At 45.9% G+C, this 25,171-nt stretch overlaps 2 protein-coding genes across 8 annotated transcripts in view; one reads left to right on the top strand and one right to left on the bottom strand.

Moving 5' to 3' along the window:
- Positions 1 to 25,171, bottom strand: part of cenpp (centromere protein P) — a 333,753-nt gene that overhangs the window by 182,162 nt on the left and 126,420 nt on the right. The window lies entirely within an intron of this gene.
- omd (osteomodulin) overlaps positions 1 to 25,171 on the top strand; it is a 30,706-nt gene that overhangs the window by 979 nt on the left and 4,556 nt on the right. For 2 of the 6 annotated variants that reach the window (XM_086001808.1, XM_086001809.1), the window contains 2 exons: positions 10,188 to 10,444; positions 22,918 to 23,855. In XM_086001808.1, coding sequence (XP_085857934.1) covers positions 22,940 to 23,855 — 916 coding nt within the window. In that variant the 5' untranslated portion in view covers positions 10,188 to 10,444; positions 22,918 to 22,939. Of the gene's footprint in view, positions 1 to 10,187; positions 10,445 to 17,249; positions 17,410 to 22,917; positions 23,856 to 25,171 lie in introns of those variants that run through there. The other 4 variants (XM_086001810.1, XM_086001807.1, XM_086001811.1 and 1 more) reach the window with 3 other exon arrangements.

Below are 25,171 nucleotides of genomic sequence, written 5' to 3'. Positions count from 1 at the left end.
TGAAATAAGTTGCTCAAAATGTAATATGTCTCTAGATGACTAGGTCCTTGGCCTCAAAGAAAGGACTTTTCTTGCACATTGCCCTGGCCAGGATAGACTCTGCTCCATTTTCTTTTTCCTCTAGTTAACAAGTAATGCAGTTCTTGGTCAGACAAAATGATTTTCTGTAAGTTTAACCTGCACCATATTAACAGTATAATATTTTCAGAAGTAGTAATTCAGGTGTTGATTTAGGTGAAATTTAAAAATTATATTAATACAGTTATGACTGTAAAAACATTTATGTTCAGCAATACTTCACAGTTAACTTACAATGGCAAACATTATTTAAGGTTTGTTGTATTAGGTAGTTTCACTGGAGTTATGGCAGTTCATAATTCCATAACTTTTAGTCAAATTAAATATGTAAAAATATATACTTCAAATAACTTCTTTTTGTGTTAGGATTTCAGCAGGTTTAATCGATTCCCACTCAAAAGGGCTGTGAATTACCATTAAATTTGTGTTCAGACTTTTAACATAATTTCATTTTTTTATAAATCAGTATATATTCTGAGAAGTCACACAACACCAGGTTATAGTCCAACAGCTTTATTTGAAATCACAAGCTTTCGGAGCGCTGTGATTTCAAATAAAGCTGTTGGACTATAACCTGGTGTGTTGTGTGACTTCTCACATTTGTCCACCCCAGTCCAACACCGGCATCTCCACATCATAGTATATATTCTGAAATGGTACAATACTAAAGCAGAAGGTAAGCAGTGTAAGAACAGTCTATAAATTAAACCCAAATCTGAGGTCTATACCCAAGTTGTCAAATACTATGGTAACAGCCATGTGAAAGATTTGTTTTCTACACAATAAGATAGAATTAACATGTTAGGAACGCATCTGCCCAATAATAATAACACAATAAAGCAAACAATTAAAACAAGCCAATATAGAGCAAGTTGGATTAGCATGGTCAATCAGTAGAATCTGCTTTGCTGTCAGTAGTTCAAAGTATTAAAAAAATTACAAGTGAAATAAAATAAAAATGATACTACTAAAATAAACTGAATTTAATACAGCACTATAGAAACAAAGGCTTGGTGTAAAATTTTAAGAACATACACTCTCTCAAAAAAATAAAGCCATGTAGAAAGGCATAAATCCAACAGAACTTTGAAAGCTCTTGAAAGGAACTATACAATAAATAGATGGGTTACAGAAAAACAATCCAAGAGTTCAGTTTGGAATTTGTATTTCTCCCCCTCTAAAACAAACTCTCTATTTCTTACCCTGGATAGGAAATCAAATTAAATAAATGTAGGAAAAAATACAGGTGTATTTTTCAGCCATCCTCACTTGATACTTTCTAGATTAGAGTTCCACAAGTGCCAGTGGCACTCTGGTATTGTCTGGCCATTCTTCCTGTGTAAAACTAGATTGCAAATGGCCATAAATGATTCAACAATTTGGGACGTTGGACGTTATGATCAAGCACAACAACTACATATACATGTTTTTCAACAAGTGCCATTGGACAATAATCAAAAATTGTAACCCTGGTTGATTTTTTCCCTCCCTAATCCAGGAGCACCGGTGGGTGAACAATAGCACCCCAATTGCCACCCTCTCTGTGATCATCTGCATCAGCATAGACTAGGAAAGAAACTGTTGTCACAAGACCACATTAGATGATACATTTACCCACTGAACAATATTTACTTCCTTTTATGTCAACAACCCTGACTCCTGCCATCATGCTTCATCCTCTACGAGTTGGTTTTCACAGCCCATTTCTCCATCACTCTTAACATTAATCCATGATCAACAAATTGTAGTTGCATTTCCATGGGTGGGACTGATACAGCAGTTCCCATTGTCCTTCCCCTTTCCCAAAGGAGCATTGTACTACAGGAAACTTTGTGCTATCTGGCACCGACGGGACCGAGCTGTTGCCGTTCCCTCAAAACTGCCGGACAAACCAGTGTTAATGTTGAAGCATATGGAGCTTTTGAGCTCCGTATCTGGCAACAAACACTGTTGCTTAGCAACAGCTTCTAAACAGTCGGCCGTACCTTGGAAGCCTCTCTGTCACTTAGCAACAGCTTCAGAGAGATTTTGCGGAGCCTGACTGTTGAAAAAAAAGCCACGAGAAGAAAAAAACCCAAATAAAACGGCTCCTGATTTTTGCCGGTGGCTCGAGCGTGCCGGACATTTAGCCTCCGGATAACACAAAGTTTCCTGTACCATGAAATGCCTGATCTGATGACTAAGAGCAGTCAGGGTTCAGTCAGTGGCAAGTCCAGGAGTTAAACACGCATCCAGCACTACTACTAGATCTACTGAACTGCATAATCAATGAACATTTTTTGATTCATTCAACTTTCTTTGTAAATTAAAACCTGTAATGTTATATTTTTTGTTTTAGCAGCGATACTTTCTACAATGCACAAATCATTAAGGGGAGCCTCTTAACCCTATGTTTTAACGCAGTTGGGAAAATGCAAATAAATTAGTCACATGCTTCTTAAAACAGAATGATGTTCAAACCAATACATAGAAATTGACAGTGTGCAGAAAATGTGATCAGATCACATTGGGTCAAGATGAAATGAATGGAACACACAAAGCAATCTCATCTATTTTGCTTCTGTATTTCATCACAGTGTGAGAAAATCAAGTCGGACTTCCTAAAACTTGGAACAAGATCTACATAAAAAGAGCTGCCCTCACACCATAGCACATCCCTACATAGGAGGAACAGTTCAAATCTCTACCTCCCCACTCTAGGCACGAATGAACAATGATCCAACTCAACTCCATCACAAGGCACGGCCCCTCTTCAACTATCCTTTGGCCACCACCAACAAATATCCCAAAAGTCAAGACTGTAATACCACTCAAGGTGACACACTGTCAACAGACTCATTGCAGCAATTTATGCTCCTAAAAATACTACATAAACAAAGTGGCTAACAATTCAATCAATATGTAAACCAATGCAAAAATCTTATACAAAATAAACCAAATAATATTTATAAAGCAATGCTATTAGCTTTGAACTGTACAATAAATTGATTAAAGCTACTAGGAGAACACCACCCAAGAGGGTGTTTCATTTTAAGTATAACTTTTAATCATGAAGAAACGACTTAATAAAGAGAGACTTCACAAGAGTATTATAATTAAAGATTTACAATTGTATAGAACTAGCAAAGTAACTGCTGTAGAAAGACTCCATGATGGTACTAGGATTAGAAAACTGTTGCAATTAAGTGGTCTATATTACAGAAAGTATACCTCACTTACAGGGTATTCTAATGAACATTCTCCATGCACTACTTAAGTCGAGCATAAGACCACTTTCTGCTGTGAAAAATGATGACACAAGAGCTGACCTCCCTTTAACAGGTTTTTTAATGTCATGATGTTGTAATCTTAAAAGTGTCCCAATGTAACCAACCATATTCTACTTCATAGTATCATACAGCCTGCTGGGCCCTGGAATGTCAGTTCATTTTGTCCACAGTCATTGCATGAAAGAAACTTATTAATAATTTCATCCTCCTAATAAGCATTCTCCATGCACTGCACGTTGGTTCAGACATCCAATCAGTCCTTCCAAGGATCGAATGGATGCCTGGGTCAGAGTACAGTGCATGGAGGATGCTTATTAACAGAATGAAAACGACCCTAGATAATCTTTCCTCCTGCTACAGATTGTATCATTCACACTGTTGGAGGTTTACAAAGTAGTGCCTCAGGATGGAGGAGGAGTAAAGTCCTTGTGGGGGGATGGAGACTGGCAGGATTGACCGGTCAAACAAAGTGTCTTTATTGTCTGCTAAATTCAAATACTGATGTTTAGTGAAGGCATGTGAGTTACTTCACGTAGCTATCTTTTGGATGAAACGTTAAATTGACGCCCCATCTGCCTTCTCAAGTGGACGTAAAAGATCCCATGGCTCCTAGTCAAAGTAGAGCAGGGGAGTTCTCCCAAGTGTCCTGGCCAATATTTATCCCTCAACCAACAACTAAAAACTGATTATCTGGTCATTATCACATTGCTGTTTGAGGGACTTGACTAGGTGCAAATTGGTTGCTGCATTTCCTACATTACAACAGTGACTACACTTCAAAAGTATTTAACTGACCCGAGGTCATGAAAGGTGGTATATAAATGCAAGTCTTTGGCCGAGAAATTGGGTTGGGGCGCCAAAGTGGCGCAAAAGTCACTTGAGCGCAGGATTTAGCGCAGCGATCGGAGTGATACCGATCGCCAGAAATTCAGTTTCAGTGCCCCTCGAGGGACACGGGGCGAGGCTCAAGGCGCTCCGCGTCCCTCTTAGGGCGCTGAAACTGATTATCGCAGCGCCACATGTTGCGGCACGGCACACTGCGGTACTGCAGGCCTTCCTCCCACTGTTAAGGGGGAGGTGCCTGCAACAGCGCGATCCCCGCTCGCGAGTGCTGGCAAATGAGCCCGGCACCAAGGAGAAGTGCCGGGCTCTCGGGAAACAGCCGGCAATGCTGCGGGAGGGGGGGTTAGGAGGCCAGGGACGGAGGTGCTGGCAGGCAGCCGCCAAAAAAGCGGCCGCCTCGCACCTCCACCTTAACTTGCGCCGCTGCCGGCACAGTAAGGCCCCGTGAACCGGGCGCGGGTAGCGAACGGGGCACTGCGCACACCGATGACGTCATCGGTGGCGGCGCAGCGCAAATGCTTAACGTCACCATTAGCGCCCCTACTGAATATCGCGGGAGACGCAGCCAGTGGTGCTACAGCCACTGACTGCCTCTTTAGGCGCTAACAGGTGGCGCTACTCACCCAATTTCTCCCCCCTTGTCTTTTCTTTCTACATAGCTCATCACATTCTGGAGCCAACCAGAGAGCAGGCTATACTAGACCTGGTATTGTGCAACGAGATAGGATTCATTAATGACCTCATAGTGAAGGCGCCCCTAGATAGCAGCGATCATAACATGATTGAATTTTACATTCAGTTTGAGAGAGAGAAGAGTGGGTCTAAGACTAGTATTTTAAACTTAAATAAGGGCAATTATGAGGGCATGAAAGCAGAGCTAAAGTGAACTGGCAAATTAGGCTAAGGGATAGGTCAATAGAGTTGCAGCAGCAGACATTTAAGGGGATATTTCAAAATACACAGAATATATACATTCCAATGAGAAAGAAAAATTCCAAGGGGAGGACCCACCATCCATGGTTAACTAAAAAAGTTAAAGATAGTATTAAACTTAAAGAAAAAGCATATAATTGCGCAAAGATGGGTGGCAGGTCAGAAGATTGGACAGAATATAAAAAACAGCAAAGAATGACTAAAAGATTAATAAGGAGGGAAAAATTAGAGTACGAGAGAAAGCTAGCTAGAAATATAAAAACAGATAGTAAGAGTTTCTATAGATATTTAAAAAAGAAAAGAGTTAACAAAGTGAGCGTTGGTCCTATAAAAAGTGAGTCTGGGGAATTAATAATGGAAAATAAGGAGATGGCAGTTGAATTGAACAGGTATTTTGCATCAGCCTTCACTATAGAGGATACAAGTAACATCCCAGAAATAGCTGTAAATCAGGAAATGGAAGGGAGGGAGGAACTCAAGAAAATTATAATCACCAGGGAAGTGGTACTGAGCAAATTGTTGGAGCTGCGGGCTGACAAGTCCCCGGGTCCTGATGGACTTCATCCTAGGGTCTTAAAAGAAGTGGCTAGTGAGATAGTTGATGCGTTGGTTTTAATTTTCAAAAATTCCCTAGATTCGGGGAAGGTTCCATTAGATTGGAAAATAGCAAATGTAACTCCTTTATTCAAAAAGGGAGGGAGACAGAAAGCAGGAAACTACAGGCCAGTTAGCTTAACATCTGTCATAGGGAAGATGTTAGAAGCTATTATTAAAGACATTATAGCAGGGCATTTAGAAAAGTTCAAAGTAATCAGGCAGAGTCAACATGGTTTTGTGCAAGGGAAATCATGTTTAACCAATTTATTGAAGTTCTTTGAGGAAGTAACATGTGCTGTGGATAATGGGGAACTGGTGGATGTACTGTACCTAGATTTCCAGAAGGCATTTGATAAGGTGCTACATCAAAAGTTATTGCGGAAAATAAAAGCTCATGGTGTAGGGGGTAACATATTGGCATGGATAGAAGATTGGCTAGCTAACAGGAAACAGAGAGTAGGCATAAATGGGTAATTTTCTGATTGGCAAGATGTAACGAGTGGTGTGCCACAGGGATCAGTGCTAGGACCTCAACTTTTTACAATTTATATAAATGACTTGGATGAAGGGACCGAAGGTATGGTTACTAAATTTGCTTAAGACACAAAGACAGGTAGGAAAGTAAATTGTGAAGAGGACATAAGGAGACTACAAAGGGATATAGATAAGTTAAGTGAGTGGCAAAGATCTGGCAAATGGAGTATAATGTAGGAAAATGTGAAGTTGTCCATTTTGGCAGGAAGAATAAAAAAGAAGCATATTATCTAAATGGTGAGAGATTGCAGAGCTCCGAGATGCAGAGGGTTCTAGGTGTCCTAGTGCATGAATCACAAAAGGTTACTATGCAGGTACAGCAAGTAATTAGGAAAGCTAATAGAATGTTATCGTTTATTGCAAGGGGAATTGAATACAAAAGTAGGGAGGTTATGCTTCAGTTATACAAGGCATTGGTGAGACCACATCTGGACTCCTGTGTATAGTATTGGTCTCCTTATTTAAGGAAGGATGTAAATGCGTTGGAAGCAGTTCAGAGAAGGTTTACTAGACTAATACCTGGAATGGGCGGGTTGTCTTATGAGGAAAGGTTGGACAGGCTAGGCTTGTATCCGCTGGAGTTTAGAAGAATAAGAGGTGACTTGATTGAAACATATAAGATCCTGAGGGGTCTGGACAGGGTGGATGTGGAGAGGATGTTTCCTCTTGTGGGAGAATCTAGAACTAGGGGTCACTGTTTAAAAATAAGGGGTCGCCCATTTAAGACAGAGATGAGGAGAAATTTTTTCTCACAGAGGGTCGTGAGTCTTTGGAACTCTCTTCCTCAGAGGGCGGTGGAAGCAGAGTCTTTGAATATTTTTAAGGCAGAGGTAGATAGATTCTTGGTAAGCAAGGGGGTGAAAAGTTATCGGGGGTAGGCAGAAATGTGGAGTAATCAGATCAGCCATGATCTTATTGAATGGCGGAGCAGGCTCGAAGGGCCGAGTGGCCTACTCCTACTTCGTATGTTCGTACAAGGACCCTTGTTTAGGGATGCCCAGGAAGTAGCTGTAGAACTGGTGTCATGATTTTTTTTACTGGCTCTGTGGATTTCCTGCCAGCTAGATGTTAGTTAGCTTTGTGAAGTACATGAATAAATTACCGGACAAGTCACAATTCAATGATAACCTTACCAAATACTTTAAAACCATATACTGTAAAACAAAAACAATGAGTTTGGCAGAGGGATTTAGTGCCAACAATACAATAAGCAAGAGCCCTGCAGACATCTAAGCAGTGACAATGTTTTCAAACCCCAAGTTACAAGGAGAAGGTGGAAAAAAGAATCACAATTTCTTAAACTAAATGGAAGTGGGATACAACCTTTGGAAAGAAATGTCTTAAGTATTGCACAATCATTATGGCAGATGAGATAAAGCTGATGAATGATGCATCCCTGGATCTCACTAATCCTATTCTCTAAAACCACAGCAACTGATGGAGTGGTGTTTCAGACAGCCTTTCAAATTACAGATGCTGAGATGTTTGAAAGAAGGGTATATTAAGTTATGTAACACTAAATTGACACACTACCGTATAATCAAAGATGATCTATTTGGATTTCGTTTCCAAATTTCCCTCAAACATTTGGACATGTTCTGACAAACCTAAAACAAGAGGATCCTGAAAAGCTGAGATGGCAGCCATAAGAAAACAGATGGAACTAAAGTTCAGTCGTAGGTTAATAAGATATTGGCCCAGAAGTTGTGATCAGCGGCAAAGCGACGGAGATCGTCACTAACCATGAAGAAAGCTGCCCACAAAAATCTTGCGATCTCTGTGGCGAACACTTTAGGTTTCTTGACATTAAATTGATTGTAGCGCGGTCAAAAGGGTAACCCACCGCAGCGCAGCAGTGATGTCATCAAACTGTTTAAGTAGCCAATCCAATAGAAGAATTCTCAGACAGCAAACCAGGAAATAAAAAGCACTGATTCAATTCACGTTTTTAAATTTTTTACAAGAGAGCGAAATAAAGATTCGGACATACACATGGGGTTAAGCTAGAAGCTGAAATATCAAACAAACTTTTAAAAAAATTAAAAAGTATATATTTTTATTATTTTTAAAATATAGTAATTTTCTATCATAATGGAGAAATTTAACATTCCACAAATATAAAATGTGTTTTTCAGAGCTAGAACCGTTGTTCATAAGTCAATATGCCGTTAAAACCCCAGTTACACCTATTCCATCAACGACTGAGTCAAGCTGACACTCAAAGAGCCCATGAGATTATTTGAAAACTGGTTTTCCTGGTGATTTGGCCAAAGCTCCTCTCTCAACCAACAAAAAAAATAATTAACTGATCCTTTATCTAATTTTTTTCTTGTTTGAATTTGTTCCACACAAAAACCTGACCAGGTAAAAATAGTCATACTAATTCATTGCATGCAACATTTCTCAGAGACATGATAATGTGCTATATAAATATAAATCTTTCATTTATTCCAAAACTAGTCTAAAATATGTTCTGGACTCCCTCAATGCAGCTGGATTGCTGTGTGGTTTAAACTGTATTGTTCATCACAGGTTTAAACCATAATGTTGAACTCAGATGTTGCTCTGTCAGTGTCACCCTGTGATACCAATGAACAGATTGTGCTGTATCTTGAGAGGGACTGAGAGTCAGCTGCATCCTGTTTATTGACATACCAGATGAATAGTGTATTGTCTGTACAAAGACACACTAACTTGCTCTGCACCACAGTACAAAAGTGTCTGAAGGGCTAGATTTACCTCTCACTATTAGAGCTTGTTGACAGGGTACTGAATTTGGATGATCAGCCATGATCTCATTAAATGGCAGCGCAGGCTCGAGGGGCCGAATGGCCTACTCCTGCTCCTATCTTCTATGTTTCTATGTACCAGATGGGCTTGCTCATGGACCACCTGCTCTGAGCCCATTCGCCCTGTCGGTAATCCCCAGCCATCCCCGTGGAGGAAGGCCTCTGTCATCAGTAACACATGAGGGAGGTGCAATTCCTGGAGAACATTTTACTCCTTAGGCCATAACCACAGACACAGTGTCAACATTTAGTCCATGTTCTTTTGGTCGGCTAGGTGTCTGAGATGCATGAAAACCCACAGGTAATGTTTCTCTTTGCTTGATATGAATACATACTCTCCCCATAGGGTCACAGCCCACTTACATAGGTTCAGAGAGCTTAGGTGCACGAGCGCAGGTTGGCAACTAACCAAGTCTCAGCCCTGCCCACCAGGATTTGTGGCTTAACCAAAAAAAGGCGCCGCTTACCAGCATATCAAGGACAACCTATTTGTTAGGGCATTGGTTTACAGGGTTATCTAGAGATGAGAGAAGAATCACACCCCCTAGTGACAGATCTATCCCATGTCCAATTCAAGAGCTAGGCCGGCTGGTCCATCAGTTCTCTGGAGCAGGGTTTGTCAACCTTTTTGCTTCTGAGGCCCCCCGCCTCCCGTGTTCTAAAGATTCCACAGACACCCCTGTAACACAACAAATGTAGTTTTTCTGTATAACAATTAAACATATATATTTATTATGAAAATGTGTTAATTTCTGCGCTTTTATCAGGTAATAAACATGCACCAACTAGGGATGGGCATAAATGCCAGTCTTGGCCACATCCAAAGAATCAAAAAATATATATACATTAAAAATACCTCAGCCCTCACCCGAATGGTGAGTAAAGCATAATACGCCAACCTCAAATGAGCGAACATATCATCAGTTACCCCACATGGATGAGCAAAGCATCAGACACCCCAGGTGGGTGAACAAAGAATCAGATACCCCAACCCCTTCTGAAGAAATGTTGCCTGCTCTTCCTGTAGATGTTGTTTGACCTGATGTTTTCCAGTATATGTACTGTTGCAGTAATTTGCTTTTTACCTCCCTATAAAGAGGACGCTTTGATATGTCATATTGTGAACCTACACATTAATTCCCAGTTCTAGGGAGGCGCTGCGCATTGTGTTGCCGGGCCCGACCTCCTGCCTCATTGTTTATTGGAGCGGTCGCCTGCAAATGACGAAATAGTGACCCCAGCACAGTGGAGTCTGCAGAGGTGTAGGCAGAGCCTGAGGCAAAGGCCGGATCCTCTCGGGATGGGAGAGCCGGGGTGCAACTCACCCGATTAACCGTCAACATCACCCCCCCAAGAGGGGAACTGGGACTTAGCTAGAAGTCGCGGCCTTACTGTCTCCAGGTGAGTTGCTAGGATTATCCCCATGTGCTGCTGTCTGTCTCCAGGTGTGTCCTTCACTTCCGTGCGCTGCTTTATAACGACGAGTCTTTATCAAACATCACCATTCACATTCCAGTGACCTCACTAAAGAGCATGTGCACTGTGAGGTTGTGCCGGTTTGAGAATGAGTGCTGCCATATTTTGTTAGGGCAAAAAAAAGTATTACTTTTACCTAGACATTGGTGGACCCCATGAAACCTTCTAACGGACCCCTGGCAGCCACAGACACCCGGCTGACAACCCCTGCTCTAGAGTATCACAGATTTGCCTGATTTACCAAGTCTGTCATGTAGGGTTGACTCTGTTCCAATCTTTCATTGCCAAGAATGTCATTTTGCAGCCAATTTGACTCCAAAGAGACATCGCTGCCACTGCCCCCACACCCCCAAGGCACTCTGATATCCTCATCACCCAAGTCCTGTGCTTCAGAGGCTTATTTATGATCAACGACTACATCCAGATGCTCACATGAGGGGTGTTTGCAAAGAGGCATGCCTACAATTAACGGATTCCTCCTCTAGGGTGTAAAAAAATTACTAGTTGGTCATTATGCACCTGCCAAGTGCAGGTTTGAACTCATGCTAGGTGGACAGCAAATTCAAAATCACGAGTGGCATATTGAGCAACAAAACTCACCACAAAATGCAAGTGTATCGTCACTATCGTTTTGTTTGCGTCATGGTAATACACCATGGCCTAGAAATTGGGTTGGGGCGCCAAAGTGGCGCAAAAGTCGCCTGAGCGCAGGATTTAGCGCAGCGATCGGAGTAATACCGATCGCCAGAAATTCAGTTTCAGTGCCGCTCGAGGGAGACGGGGCGAGACTCAAGGCGCTCCGCGTCCCTCTTAGGGCGCTGAAACTGATTATCGCAGCGCACTGTGCCGCAGCGCCACACGCTGCGGCATGGCACGCTGCGGTACTGCAGGCCTTCCTCCCACTGTTAAGGGGGAGGTGCCTGCAACAGCGCGATCCCCGCTCGCGAGTGCCGGCAAATGAGCCCGGCACCAAGGAGAAGTGCCGGGCTCTCGGGAAACAGGCGGCAATGCCGCGGGGGGGGGTTTAGGAGGCCGGGGACAGAGGTGCTGGCAGGCGGCCGCCCCGCACCTCCACCTTAACTTGCGCCGCTGCCGGCACAGTAAGGCCCCGTGAACCGGGCGCGGGTAGCGAACGGCGCAACTGCGGCGTTCACTACCAAATATCGCGAACGGGGCACTGCGCACACCGATGACATCATCGGTGGCGGCGCAGCGCAAATGCCTAACGCCACCATTAGCGCCCCTACTGAATATCGCGGGAGACGCAGCCAGTGGCGCTACAGCCACTGAATACCTCTTTAGGCGCTAACAGGTGGCGCTACTGACCCAATTTCTCCCCCCATGTCTCATAAAAAAGTAGCTTCACCAGTTGGATTTTCAATGATGGTAGGCAACCAACAGTACATACATAAACACATATACTCAGCTTCCAGGCAGTGTCTTACAGAAGTTTTCGTACCAAGCCAGTTTCCTTATCAGCTATACAATGAAAATTTGCCTTCACCATAGTGCAACAACAACAACAGCTTGCATTTATATAGCGCCTTTAACATAGGAAAACATCCCAAGGCGCTTCACAGGAGCGTTATCAAACAAAATTTGACACCAAGCCACAAAAGGAAATATTGGGGCAGATGACCAAAAGCTGGGTCAAAGAGGTTGGTTTTAAGGAGCATCTTAAAGGAGCAAAGAGAGGTGGAGAGGCAGGGAGGTTTAGGGAGGGAATTCCAGAGCTTAGGTCCTCAACAGCTGTAGGCACAGCCTCCAATGGTGGAGCGATTAAAATCGGGGATGCGCAAAAGACCAGAATTAGAGTAGCGCAGATATCTCTGAGGGTTGTAGGGCCAGAAGAGGTTACAGAGTTAGGGATGGGCAAGGCCATGGAGGGATTTGAAAACAAGGATGAGAATTTTTAAATCGAGGCGTTGCTTAACTGGGAGCCAATGTAGGTCAGCGAGCACGGAGAGATGGGTGAACAGGACTTGGTGTGAGTTAGGATACGGGCAGCAGAGTTTTGGATAAGCTTAAGTTCATGGAGGGTGGAAGATGGGAGGCCGGCCAGGAGTGCGTTGAAATAGTCAAGTCTAGAGGCAATCATCTGGCATTATTCTTTGACTATATAAGCTGTGTCTTTATGCATCTCTCCACTTTACCTGACGAAGGAGCTGCGCTCTGAAAGCTTGTGATTTCAAATAAAACTGTTGGACTATAACCTGGTGTTGTGTGACTTCTTACAGAGGTAAGAAAGGCATGGATGAGGGTTTCAGCAGCAGATGAGCTGAGGCAGGGGCAGAGGCGGCCAATGTTACGGAGGTGGAAGTAGGCAGTCTTGGTGATGGCATAAATAGCTCATCTCTGGGTCAAATGCGACACCAAGGTTGTGAGCAGTCTGGTTCAGCCTCAGACAGTTGCCAGGGAGTGGAATGGAGTTGGTAGCTAGGGAACGGAGTTTGTGGCGAGAACCAAAGACAATGGCTTCGGTCTTCCCAATATTTAGTTGGAGAAAATTTCTGTTCATCCAATGCTGGATTTTGGACAAGCAATCTGACAAATTAGAGACAGTGGAGGGGTCGAGAGAGGTTGTGGCGAGGTGGAGCTGGGTGTCATCAGCGTACATATGGAACCTGACATTGTGCAGGGACCTACAGAGGACCACTTGCAATGTGCAAGGCACTTTGATGATCAAAATGCTCTAGTCCTGCACCTTCTACAAACTAACTTGTCAACAATTGCTTAATCTAAGTCATATAAAGGGCTTGGCAAAGAGGCATGACCACAGTGAGCTTACTCCCCCTTCAAGGTGTGTTCATAACTGGCTAAACTAACGTGATTAGCCTCGTTGCTCTCCTCTTCACTGCCTCAAGGGCCTGGATGACTTACTTTGCAATAGCCAAAACTGTACATAGAGCATAGCATCATAACGGCACAGAAGGAGGCCATTCGGCCCATCAAGTCCATGCCGGCTCTCTGTAGAGCAATCCAGTCAGTCCCATTTCCCCGCTCTATCTCCGTAGCCCTGCAAGTTTATTTCCCTCAAGTGCCTATCCAGTCTCCCCTTGAAAACAGTGAGTGTGTCCGCTTCCACCACTTTCGTCGGCAGCGAGTTCCAGGTCCTCACCACACACTGCGTAAAAAAGTTTTTCCTCACATCCCCACTATATCTCTTGCCCAAAACCTTAAATCTGTGTCCCCTAGTCCTTGTACCATCAACTAGTGGGAACAGCCTTTCCCCGTCTAGCCTATCCAAACCCGTCATAATCTTGTACACCTCTATCAAATCACCCCTCAACCTCCTTTGCTCTAATGAAAACAAATCCAGCTTCTCCAACCTGTCCTTGTAGCTAAGATCCTCCATCCCCGGAACCATTCTGGTAAATCTCCTTTGCACCCTCTCAAGTGCCTTCACATCCTTCCGAAAGTGTGGTGACCAGAACTGGTCGCAATACTCCAGTTGTGGCCTAACCAGCGCTTTAAAAAGCTTCAGCATAACTTCTCTACTTTTGTACTCAATTTATGAAGCCCAAGATCCCATATGCTTTGCTAACCACTCTCTCAATATGTCCCACCACCTTCAGGGATCTATGCACATTAACTCCCAGGTCCCGCTGTCCCTGTACACGCTCGAAAACTGTGCCATTACGTGTATATTGCCTCTCCCTGTTCTTTCTGCCAAAATGCATCACCTCACAGTTCTCTGTATTAAATTCCATCTGCCACTTGTCTGCCCATTCTGCTAGCCTTTCTATGTCCTGTTGCAGTCGATTGGTATCATCATCACTGTTTGCCACACCCCCAAGTTTGGTGTCATCGGCAAATTTAGAAATTCTATTCTGTATTCCAATATCCAGGTCATTTATATATATCAAAAAAAGCTGTGGCCCCAGTATTGACCCTTGGGGAACACCACTGTCTACCATCCTCCAGTCTGAAAAACAGCCATTTACCACAACTCAGTTTTCTGTCCTTAAACCAATTCCTTATCCAAGCTGCCACTGACCCACCTATTCCATGAGCCTCAATTTCGTTAACCAGCCTTCTATGTGGTACTTTGTTAAACGCCTTCCGAAAATCCATGTAGGCAACATCATTGCATTCCCTTCATCAATCTTCCCTGTTACTTCATAAAAAATTCAATTAGATTAGTCAAACACGATCTGCCTTTTACAAATCCGTGTTGGCTCTCCTTAATTAGCTTCAACCTCTCCAAGTGCCCGTTCATTTTTTCCTTGATTATTGTTTCTAAAACTTTACCCACCACTGATGTTAAACTGACCGGCCTGTAGTTACTAGGATTGTCTTTGCACCCTTTCTTGAACAATGGTGTCACATTTGCCACATTCCAATCCTCAGGCACCTCCCCTGCATCTAGGGAAGATTGGAAAATTATGGCAAGCCCTTCCGCTATCTCCTCCCTCAATTCCCTTAGCAACCTGGGATGCAAGCCATCTGGACCAGGCGACTTATCCACTCTAAGCATGCACAGCCTTTCTAGTCCATCCTGTCTTATCAATTTTCGCCCCTTCCATTACTTCTATCTTTTCCACTTCTACCGATATTTTGTCAGCATCCACCTCCTTAGTAAACGCAGATACAAAGTACTCATTGAGTATTCTAGTCTTGCCCTGCGCCTCTAAGCATATATCACCTTCTTTGTCCCTAATAGGCCCCACCCCGTCTCTTACTACCAGCTTACTGTTTACATGCCGGTAGAAGATTTTTGGGTTCCCTTTTATGTTAACCGCCATTGTACTCTCATATTCTCTCTTTGCCAATCTTATTTTCAACTTCACTTCCCTTCTCAACTTATTCTCCCTTGAAGAATTCACCTGACATTCATCATACACCCTCTTTTTTGTTTCATCACCTTCTCTATCTCCCTCGTCATCCAAGGAGCCCTTGCTTTGGTTCCCTTACCCTTCCCTCTTGTTGGAATGTATCTAGCCTGTACTTGGAACATCTCCTCCTGAAAGATCTCTCATTGTTCCGTTAAAGTTTTCCCTGTCAGTCTTTGGTTCCATTTTACTCTGGCTAGATCCTTTCACATCCCACTGAAGTTAGCCCTATTCCAGTTTAGAAGTTCCACTCTAGATTGTTCCTTGCTCCTCTCCATTGCTAATCTAAATCTTATGATACGATGATCACTCGTACCCAAGTGTTCTCCCACAGACACTTGCTCGACCTGGCCCACCTCATTCCCCAGCACCAGATCCAGCAATGCCTCCTTCCTAGTTGGGCCAAGAACATACTGGTCAAGGAAATTCTCCTGAACACATTTCAGAAATTCCTCCCCCTCCTTTCCCTTTACCCTAGCATTATCCCCATCGATATTTGGGTAATTAAAGTCCCCAATATCACCACTCTAGCTCTTGCATATCTCTGCGATTTTCCTGCAGATTTGCTCCTCTACCTCCCTCTCACTATTTGGAGGCCTGTAGAATACCCCCAATAGCGCGATGAAACCCTTTTTGCTCCTCAACTCTAACCAAATGGGTTCTGTCCTTGTCCCCTCAAGAACATCCTCCCTTTCCAACACTACAATGTCTTCCTTAATCAGCACTGCCACCCCACCTCCCTTTTCCTTCCCTATTTTTTCTGAACACCTTGTACCCTTGAATATTAAGTGCCCAGTCCTCACCGTTTTTAAGCCACGTTTCCGTTATTGCCACAACATCATATTGCCACACGGCTAATTGTGCTTGTAGCTCACCAACCTTATTCACCACACTTTGTGCGTTTACGTACATGCATTCTAAACCCATTTTTGAATTTTTTGTACTCCAACTATAGTCTCAGAAAGACACTGTACACCTTCAGCAGGACACAACATGTAGATTTCTATAGACATTGGCCTAGAAATTCATATCGCCATGTTTGGGGCGCTACAGTCGAGCGTGCGCTAAATTTAGTGCCCGGTGCAACTTAGCGCCACCTTCACCGAAATTGAGTTGCATCGCCCCAAGAGGTTGCTGCTGCGCTAAAGTAGGCGGTGCACGACTATCCTAAAGTGCTAAGCCGGCGAGCAGAGGCATACCACCGAGGGCGGGTGCAGCACAGGTGCGGCGAGTTAGCGATTGCAGGCAGACACGCTGGCGCCGGTCACCTCTTAAAGGGGGAGGGTCGATTTGGCTTGCAGCCACGCCCTGCACATTGGAGCCCTGATTCTAGGCCTGCACAGACCTGCTGCGACATCGTAACGCCCACGACCATGGAGAAGGCCAGGGAGCGAGCGCAGCGCTTCAGTGAGGGGGCCCTGAAGGTTCTGGTTGGCACAGTGGAGCGCCGGCGACCTATCCTCTTTCCTGACAGTGACAGGAGGCCGTTGCCCAGCGAATATAGAAAAGCTTGGAGGGAGGTGGCACACAGAGTGACCTCCAGCAGCATGGTCCATAGGACACCAACGCAATGCAGGAAGAAGTTCAACGACCTCACTCGGGTTGTCAGGGTGAGTACCCTTTCCAGTATCCTCTTCATCCCTGCATGTGCACCTCACTTTATGGCCAAAGGGTCCTGAAAGCCCCAATGCCCAGCCCTCATCCAACACCTATGGGACTCTCATGAAAATCACATGCACATTCACCACTTTACACACTGTCAGGGCTATTCCACCATGGGAGACAGTGCAGGCAAGATCAGGGCTTGACACTGTCAGGGCTATTCCACCATGGGAGGCAGTGCAGGCAAGATCAGGGCTTGGCACTGTACTCAGAGCCCGTCCTTTCTCTTGCAGGGCAAGCTGGCCCACAATAGGAGGCAGCAACAACGGACCGGCGGAGGCCGTCCTGAACTTAAAGACCTCAGCGATCTGGAGCAGCGAGTGGAGCGGATTATGGCAGGCTGGATGATTGGCCCCGTCGCCACTGGAGATGCCGACCCCGTTTTGGACAGCAATGGTAAGGTCATCACCTTTTTGACCTCTCTCTTTCCACTTGTGCCTCACACCAGCATCCTTTGCCACTATCGAACCAATGCAGTGCATTGCAGCACTCATGCCTCCCTTGCTGCCGCCCTGTCCTCACAGTAAAACAACTCTTGTACCTGCCTGCTTTCACATGCTGATTCGCCAGGTGAGGAGGCGGGCCCACAAGCTGGCACTGTGAGTGAATCGGAAGGCGAGGAGGAGGAAGAGGAAGCCGGAACATCAGTGCCACCCTCAGCCGAGGCAGCCCATGGCCATGATGGGGACACGTCTTCCCTGGAGGGGAGCAGGGGGGGGGGGTCTGAGGAGGGTGAAGCTCCGGGGCCCAGCGGGCTGCAGCAACGCAGGGGGGGGGGGGGGGTAGGGAAGCTCGGCGGCCTTCTCCCCGGCGGGTGAGTGTGGCCTCCAGTCCTGCTACAGTGAGCGCAGAGGAGGTGCGGCTCCTTGGTGAAATGGGCACCCAGGCAGAGCGCAGGCACACTGAGCTCATGGCTGCAGTGGCAAGGATGCCTGACTCCATAGAGTCACTGGCAAGGAGTGTACAGGAATTCGGGGCAGCACAGGCAAGGAGTCTGCAGGACTTCAGGGCAGCACAGGCAAGGAGTCTGCAGGACTTCGGGGCAGCACAGGCAAGGAGTCTGCTGGACTTCGGTGCAGCACAGGTAAGGAGTCTGCAGGACTTCGGTGCAGCACAGGCGTTTTCCAGCCAAGTGCTTAGTCGTGCCATGCAGTCACTGGCTGGTCTGATGCAGACACAGATCAGGGCCACACGAGCACTAACTGCTGCCACCCTCGCTGGATCGGCCAGGATTTGCCGGGGCCCTCACCGCGCCGCAGCAGGCCAGCAGTCTGTGCTTCAGCAGATTGCTGCGCATGCTTCAGTGCTGGCCCGTGCGAGTGCCAGTGTGTCGTCCGACCAGGGAGTGCCTGTGCTCTGTCGACAGTGTTGGCAACATTCCTGCTACCAACACTGTCACTCCTCCACTGCAGCTGCCACCACCCGTAGGACAGACTGCTGTTGCCCAAGCAGAGTTGGAGCAGTCAGCATCCGGGCCTCCAGGCCCAGAGCTGGTCCAGGCCGTCCCCCAAGGGCATCTGCCGACTCACTATCTGACCCTCAGCAGCCTTCCCCCAGCCTTGCTGCAGCCACTGGGGTCCCATTGTGGAGGAGCTGCAGGGCGGGAAGGGGCCAATCTCGCAAGCAAGGCAGATCACCCTCGCAGGCCAAAAAGTAGGAGGTGTGGCAAAATGTTGGTTTTTTTTTGTGAAGGCCGAGGATCATGGTCATTTTTGTTTAACTCTTTTGTTCATTGTCTCCAGGTTGTGAGAGCCAGTTATGTATCTGACTGTTTTTTGGGGGGTTTCTCTGTATTTGTTTGTCATGCGGGAAGGGCACAGAGTTTGTTAAATAAATAATTCTCTTTATTCAGATTGTGCATGTTTGCACTTTCTCAGGGTTTGCGGAGCGGCTCCATTCATGTTCTTTCAATAGCACAAGCCATTCCCTGAGAGGGGGCCTAGAACCGACTTGCAATAAGCCGCTGACGGACGGCCCTTGCACTTTGTGCCTCCCTCCCGTCTTGGTGCTCCTCCTCCTCCTCCGGTGGTCCTCCAATGTCTGCTGGCACTGGCTGAGTCCTGAGGATAGCCAGGTTATGCAGCATGCAGCACACTACAACGAAATGGGAGACTCGCTCAGGCGAGTACTGTAGGGCTCCCCCAGAATGGTCCAGACAGCGGAACCGTTGCTTTAGCATGCCGATCGTGTGCTCAATGATGTTCCTGGTCGCTTGATGGCTGTCATTGTATCGCTCTTCACCTGGGGTGGTGGGCGCACGGAGCGGGGTCATCAGCCAGGTGCACAAAGGATAGCCCTTGTCCCCGAGAAGCCAGCCTCCTGGGTGAGCCGGGGCTTCGAAAATGTCTGCCACAGAAGTCTGGCGCAGGATGAAAGCGTCGTGGCTGCTGCCTGGAAAGCGGGCATTGACAGCTAGTATGAGCTGCCTGTGGTCACACACCAACTGCACGTTCAACAAATGGTACCCCTTCCCGGTTGCGGTAATCCTCGGCATTCTCTAGAGGCGCCCACAAAGCCACATGCATGCAGTCAATGGCGCCCTGGACCATGGGGAAGCCCGCTATTCTTGCAAATCCCATTGCACGCTCTTGCTGCTTGTCCAGGGTCATGGGGAAGGAAATGTACTGACGTCTCCTTTTGAAGAGCGCATTCGTGACCTGGCGGTTGCAGCAATGCACCACGAACTGGGAGACATTGGCAATGTCCCCAGTAGCGAATTGGAAGGAGCCGGTGGCATAGAATTTCAGAGCCACTGTCACCTTCACTGCCACTGACAGAGACGTCCTGCTCCTCAGCTGAGGCTACAGATCTCTCTGAAGCAGGTGGCAGATCTCAGTGACCACCTCCCTTCTGAATCGAAGCCTCCGAATGCACTGCTCCTCAGACATGTTGAGGTAGGAGAAGTGCTGGCGGTATACCCTGGGAGGGTAAGGCCTCCTCTGCCGACGCCTGTTGGCCCTCCTCCATCTGGCCATGATTGGCACTCTCTCTCGGCGTCTCTGAGCCCTTTCAATGCAATGGAGAAACCCAACGTTTCCACCCATTGCAGCCCCCATTATAAGTGGCCACTCAAAGCTATAGCACTGAAAAATCAATCCAACTGTAAAGCTCTGGGCTGAAGCCAGAAGTACCTGTGCGAGCGCTGAGTCAAAGCAGAAAGCTCTCTCCCTTTGTCTCTCTGCAAATCTCTTTCTCTCTCACACAGGAGTTGTCCAAAATGGCTACCACAAAGAATGCAGGAAGAGTCCCCTTTAAATAGCTCCCCCCCCACCCCAGCCCCACAGCGACTGGGGACCGTTCCACTCAACCAGTCGCTGCGAGCGCCAGGCGGAAAGGGGGGCGCCACTGAAGTTCCGGTTCGGGGCGCACCAAGGGTGTTGCACCATGAAATGACGTCAGGATCTGCGCGCGCAGCTGAGCGGACGTTGCGGTTTTGCGCCGCCGCTAATTCTTCACTCAGGTTCCCGAGAGGCGCAGATCGCGCCGCGCCCGGGCGCTAGCCGCTTCGCGTCCCACTTATCGCCCTCTTAAGGTGCTAGCGGCTGGCGCTACCAACTGAATTTCTAGGCCATTATGTCCTGCTTTGGCTCTAGAGGAGACTTTTTATTGTTGACAATGAAGCCAACTCGTGGAATATGGTAAGTGCCTAGTGACTGTATGGATAACCGTACAAATGCCATATTCTGAAATGCACTGCAATGAGAAATAGATATTTTATGAAGATCCTGGGAGCTGAGGAAAGGCTGATAGGAGTACCCTGTACTGTTAGCTGTGACCCTGAAAACTGAATCAGCGATATCTCCGATGATATTACTAAATGGTAATGCAAAAGTAGGAAACATTTAGATTAACTGCAGCTACCCAATTATCTGTACATACAGCCTGAATAATTCCAGGCTTTGGCATTCTAAAACCATTTGTAGCAGAGGAGATTCTACAGGTGACTTGTGTGGCCTTAGGGCAACTCGGCAATTTGCTCGCTAATCACAGAATCACAGAAACCCCACAGTGCAGATAGAGGCCATTTCGGCCCATCGAGCCTGCACCGACACATATCCCACCCGATCCCCGTAACCCCTACACCAACACATATCCCACCCTATCCCCGTAACCCCACGTATTTAATCCCCCTAACACTAAGGGTCAATTTATCATAGCCAATCATCCTAACCCGCACATCTTTGGACTGTGGGAGGAAACCGGAGCACCCGGAGGAAACCCACGCAAACACGGGGAGAATGTGCAAACTCCACACAGACAGTCACCCGAGGCCGGATTCGAACCCGGGTCCCTAAAGAGCCTTTTACATCAAAAGTCGTATTCAATAGCTGCTGCAGCAGTTTCCGAAGGAACCCTGTCAAATCCAGCCAAGCCAACCGATGGAGCAGAATTCCCTGTGAATCAACTCTGCTCGAATGCGTATGGCATCGATTGTAGCCTGCTGTTGCATCAAAAAAAAAGTCTGGAATAGGTGTTCCATCAGGAGTAGAAATTGATTCATAATGGATCAGTGGGCAGTCTTTGCCACAGTGTGTAGGTAGGACACCCACAAGTTGGGAAAGCCAGCTCAGCGAATTTGGTGAAATGCTGTATACTATGGAAACATCTGATTGTTTAATAAGTCCAGCAATCTGGACTTAATGAATAGAGGTTTGCTATGGTGGATGAACACTAAAAACACTGTCAAGTCAGCAGCTGGTGAAATGTGTAACAGGCCAGCAGTGGTACAATGGATCTGGTAGATCTTGCTTGCTTGGGGGTTACTTATGCGTCTCCTTCCTAACTCCCTGGGATGCTGTGTGATTGTGAAGTGCTTGGTCAGCGAAAGCTGGCACGTCAACATCATTCTCCTCCTCATTTGATTGGTCAGATCCAGACTCTTAATTGATTTCTGGGAGTAGGTAGTCTGCTTGGTGGGATGTTCAGTGAAGGCTGGGTAGGAAGCTCCCGGGTGGTAGAGCCAGCGCCGGACATGGTCTTGAATTGAGAACGTAGCAAACCTTTTGAAACTTATAAAATTCTAACAGGACTAGACAGACTAGATGCAGGAAGGATGTTCCTGATGGCGGGGGAGTCCAGAACCAGGGGTCAGTCTAAAGATAAGGGGTAAGCCATTTAGGACAGAGATGAGGAGGAATTTCTTCACCCAGAGAGTGGTGAACCTGTGGAATTCTCTACCACAGAAGGCAGTTGAGGCCAATTCATTAAATATATTCAAGATGGAGTTGGATATATTTCTTAAGGCTAAAGGGATCAAGGGATATGGGGAGAAGGCAGGGACAGGGTACTGAATTTGGATGATCAGCCATGATCTCATTGAATGGCGGAGCAGGCTCGCGGGGCCGAATGGCCTACTCCTGCTCCTATCTTCTATGTTTCTATGGTTCCTTCCACTCAAAGGAAGGGCCAGCAGTATTTGTATTATTATACCAGCATGCGATATTAAGGTAGAGATTGAACTAGCAGTGCCTGAAAAATAGCAAAGTAAATTATTGGCTGGAATTATCATCAGTATGATAATGAACTTAGGAGTTTTAGTAACATAAGCCCTTCAGTTTTGATGGTGGAGTGCTCATACAAAAGTGTCAAATATTCACCTTGTTCTGGGGAAAAAAGGCATATATATACTGCCTGAAAGCAGGGTAGGTCACATGGGATGCCTGAGATACTGTTACATCATATTGTCATAAAACATCTTAAAGGGAGGTTGTCCCTTAAGTTATTTTTGACTCAGTGCCGGACCATTCCAACAGGATGTTAAGGAATACAATCTGTACAAGGATGAATCTTACCTGTTTCTGTACTGGAGGGGTGCATCATTGTTACTGCTCATTTTGTTGCAACAACTGGGTGTTCCTACATGATTCACTGTCCATTTTCTTGCATTCATTTTAATTTCAATAGAGACAAAACCGTCACCATAAGAATGGCCTTCATCACAGGGCTGGCAATTTTAATACTTCTCTTCAGTGTAAACATTCTTTGTCAAGATAACTATGATGATCCGTTTGCTCCACCTCTACGACATCAACGACGTATTCGTACTACTGTACAATTTGACCTATATAGAACCTTTCCCAGAGAGTGTGCTCGTGAATGCCGGTGCATACCATCGTTTCCTTTGGCTATGTACTGTGATAATCGAAAACTCAAAAATGTTCCAAATATCCCAGCACATGTGCGATATCTCTATCTTCAGTTCAACGAGATAGAAAGTGTGCCAGAAAGTGTTTTCATTAATGCAACATTACTTCAAGAAATTAATTTTAGTCGCAATAAATTAAAGTCTTCTAAGATAGCCAAAGGTGTATTTGGCAAGCTCAAAAATCTGATTCGCCTTAATCTGGAACACAACAAACTTGAAGAAGTCCCAGCTCCATTACCTAACACCCTTGAAAGACTTGCTTTGGGTTTCAACAAGATTACTAAGCTGCCTGCTGACACTTTTCGTACTCTAATTAATGTTACAATTCTGGATCTCGGCAATAACCAACTCCCTGATGGTGCCGTCAAGGGAAATTATCTTGGAAAAATGAAGAATCTCTTGCAGTTAAACCTGCGCAGTAACAAGCTCAAATCCATGCCAGGAGATCTTCCACCTTCTCTACTGCAGCTTTCAGTTGAAAACAACTCTATATCATCTATCCCAGCAAATTACTTCAGAAAAACTCCAAATCTCATCTCATTAAGGATGACACGCAATAAGCTGAAACAAGTTCCATATAGTGTGTTCAACCTCTCAAAAATATTGGAGCTGAATCTGGGACACAACCAACTAACTAAAACCTTCTACGTTTCAAGGCATCTTGAGCACCTGTACCTCAACAATAACCAATTTACAAGTATGGGCAATGTTATGCTACATTTTCAGTAATTAAAGGTCACAATTAATTTTTAATAAAGATTTGCTATTTGTAGCATGGTAATGCAGTGGTTAAGGTACTGTCCTTAAATTGTTATGGTAGTGGTTTGAAGCTCAAGAATGAATTTACATTCTATCTTATTCATCAATATAGTGCAAAAGATATATTGTAAATTCATTCATAGCCAAGGTATATAAAAGAAAGGCTACATGCATCTTTCTCTGCAATAAATAACTTTTCTTCAGTTCATGAACGAAATCTCAATGTCCGACCCACCGCCCTCCAAACCCACAATCCCTCATACAATAGCAAAATTCTGCGGATGCTGGAAATCTGAAATAACAACAGAAAATGCTGGAGGGGTTTCAGCATTTTCTCCAGCATTTTCTGTTGTTATTCCACAATCCCTTATGATTGTCGGTCCGATCCCCCCACTTCTGGTGGCAGCACGGTGGCATAGTGGTTAGCACTGTTGCCTCACAGCGGCAGGGACCCGGGTTCAAATCCGGCCTCGGGTGACTGTCTGTGTGGAGTTTGCACATTCTCCCCGTGTTTGCGTGGGTTTCCTCCGGGTGCTCCGGTTTCCTCCCACAGTCCAAAGATGTGCGGGTTAGGTTGATTGGCCATGATAAAAATTGGCCCTTAGTATTAGGGGGGATTAAATACGTGGAGTTACGGGGTTACGGGGATAGGGCTTGGGTGGGATGGCTGTCGGTGTAGGGACCGGGTGCTAGGGTTTGGATGATCAGCCATGATCTCGTTGAATGGCGGAGCAGGCTCGAAGGGCCGAATGGCCTACTCCTGCTCCTATCTTCTATGTTTCTGCCCTGCGATCTTTGCTTCCCTTCCTGCGGTCTACCGATCCCACCGCACAATCTTTCCCTCCTCGCTGCCGCTCTTCGAATCCCCCGCCCCACCATGCCGTCTCCAGCTGCGGCTTTCTACTGCTGGCTTTCCCACCCAACAGCCAGCCAGCCTGTCAAACTGGCTGGCAGCCAGGCGGGAAATGAATTTTTTTTAAATGACAATGCGGTCCTGCCGTTAAATTCAGAAAGGACCTGTGTTCCCGGGATCCCCCCGCCCAACTGTGCTCCCCCACTCCGTAAATATTGGGGCCAGAATGTCTTCTGTGCAACCAAGACTTCAACATTTTTCATTAGCATTTTGAATGCACAATCCCTAAATCGCCCTAGTTAAAGAAATGTTCTCTTTTAACTAATTCTTCATCAATTGAAGGTCTACCCATTCTCACAAACCCATCTCCAATATGCCATTTTAAACTTGGGTCAGGAACA

The sequence above is a fragment of the Somniosus microcephalus genome, chromosome 11 (assembly GCF_052327205.1).
Source record: "Somniosus microcephalus isolate GS21.2 chromosome 11, FLI_Smic_1.0, whole genome shotgun sequence".
NCBI classification, from domain to species: domain Eukaryota; kingdom Metazoa; phylum Chordata; class Chondrichthyes; order Squaliformes; family Somniosidae; genus Somniosus; species Somniosus microcephalus.
Note: the sequence above shows the minus strand (reverse complement) of the source record. Positions and strands in the feature narration are given on the sequence as shown.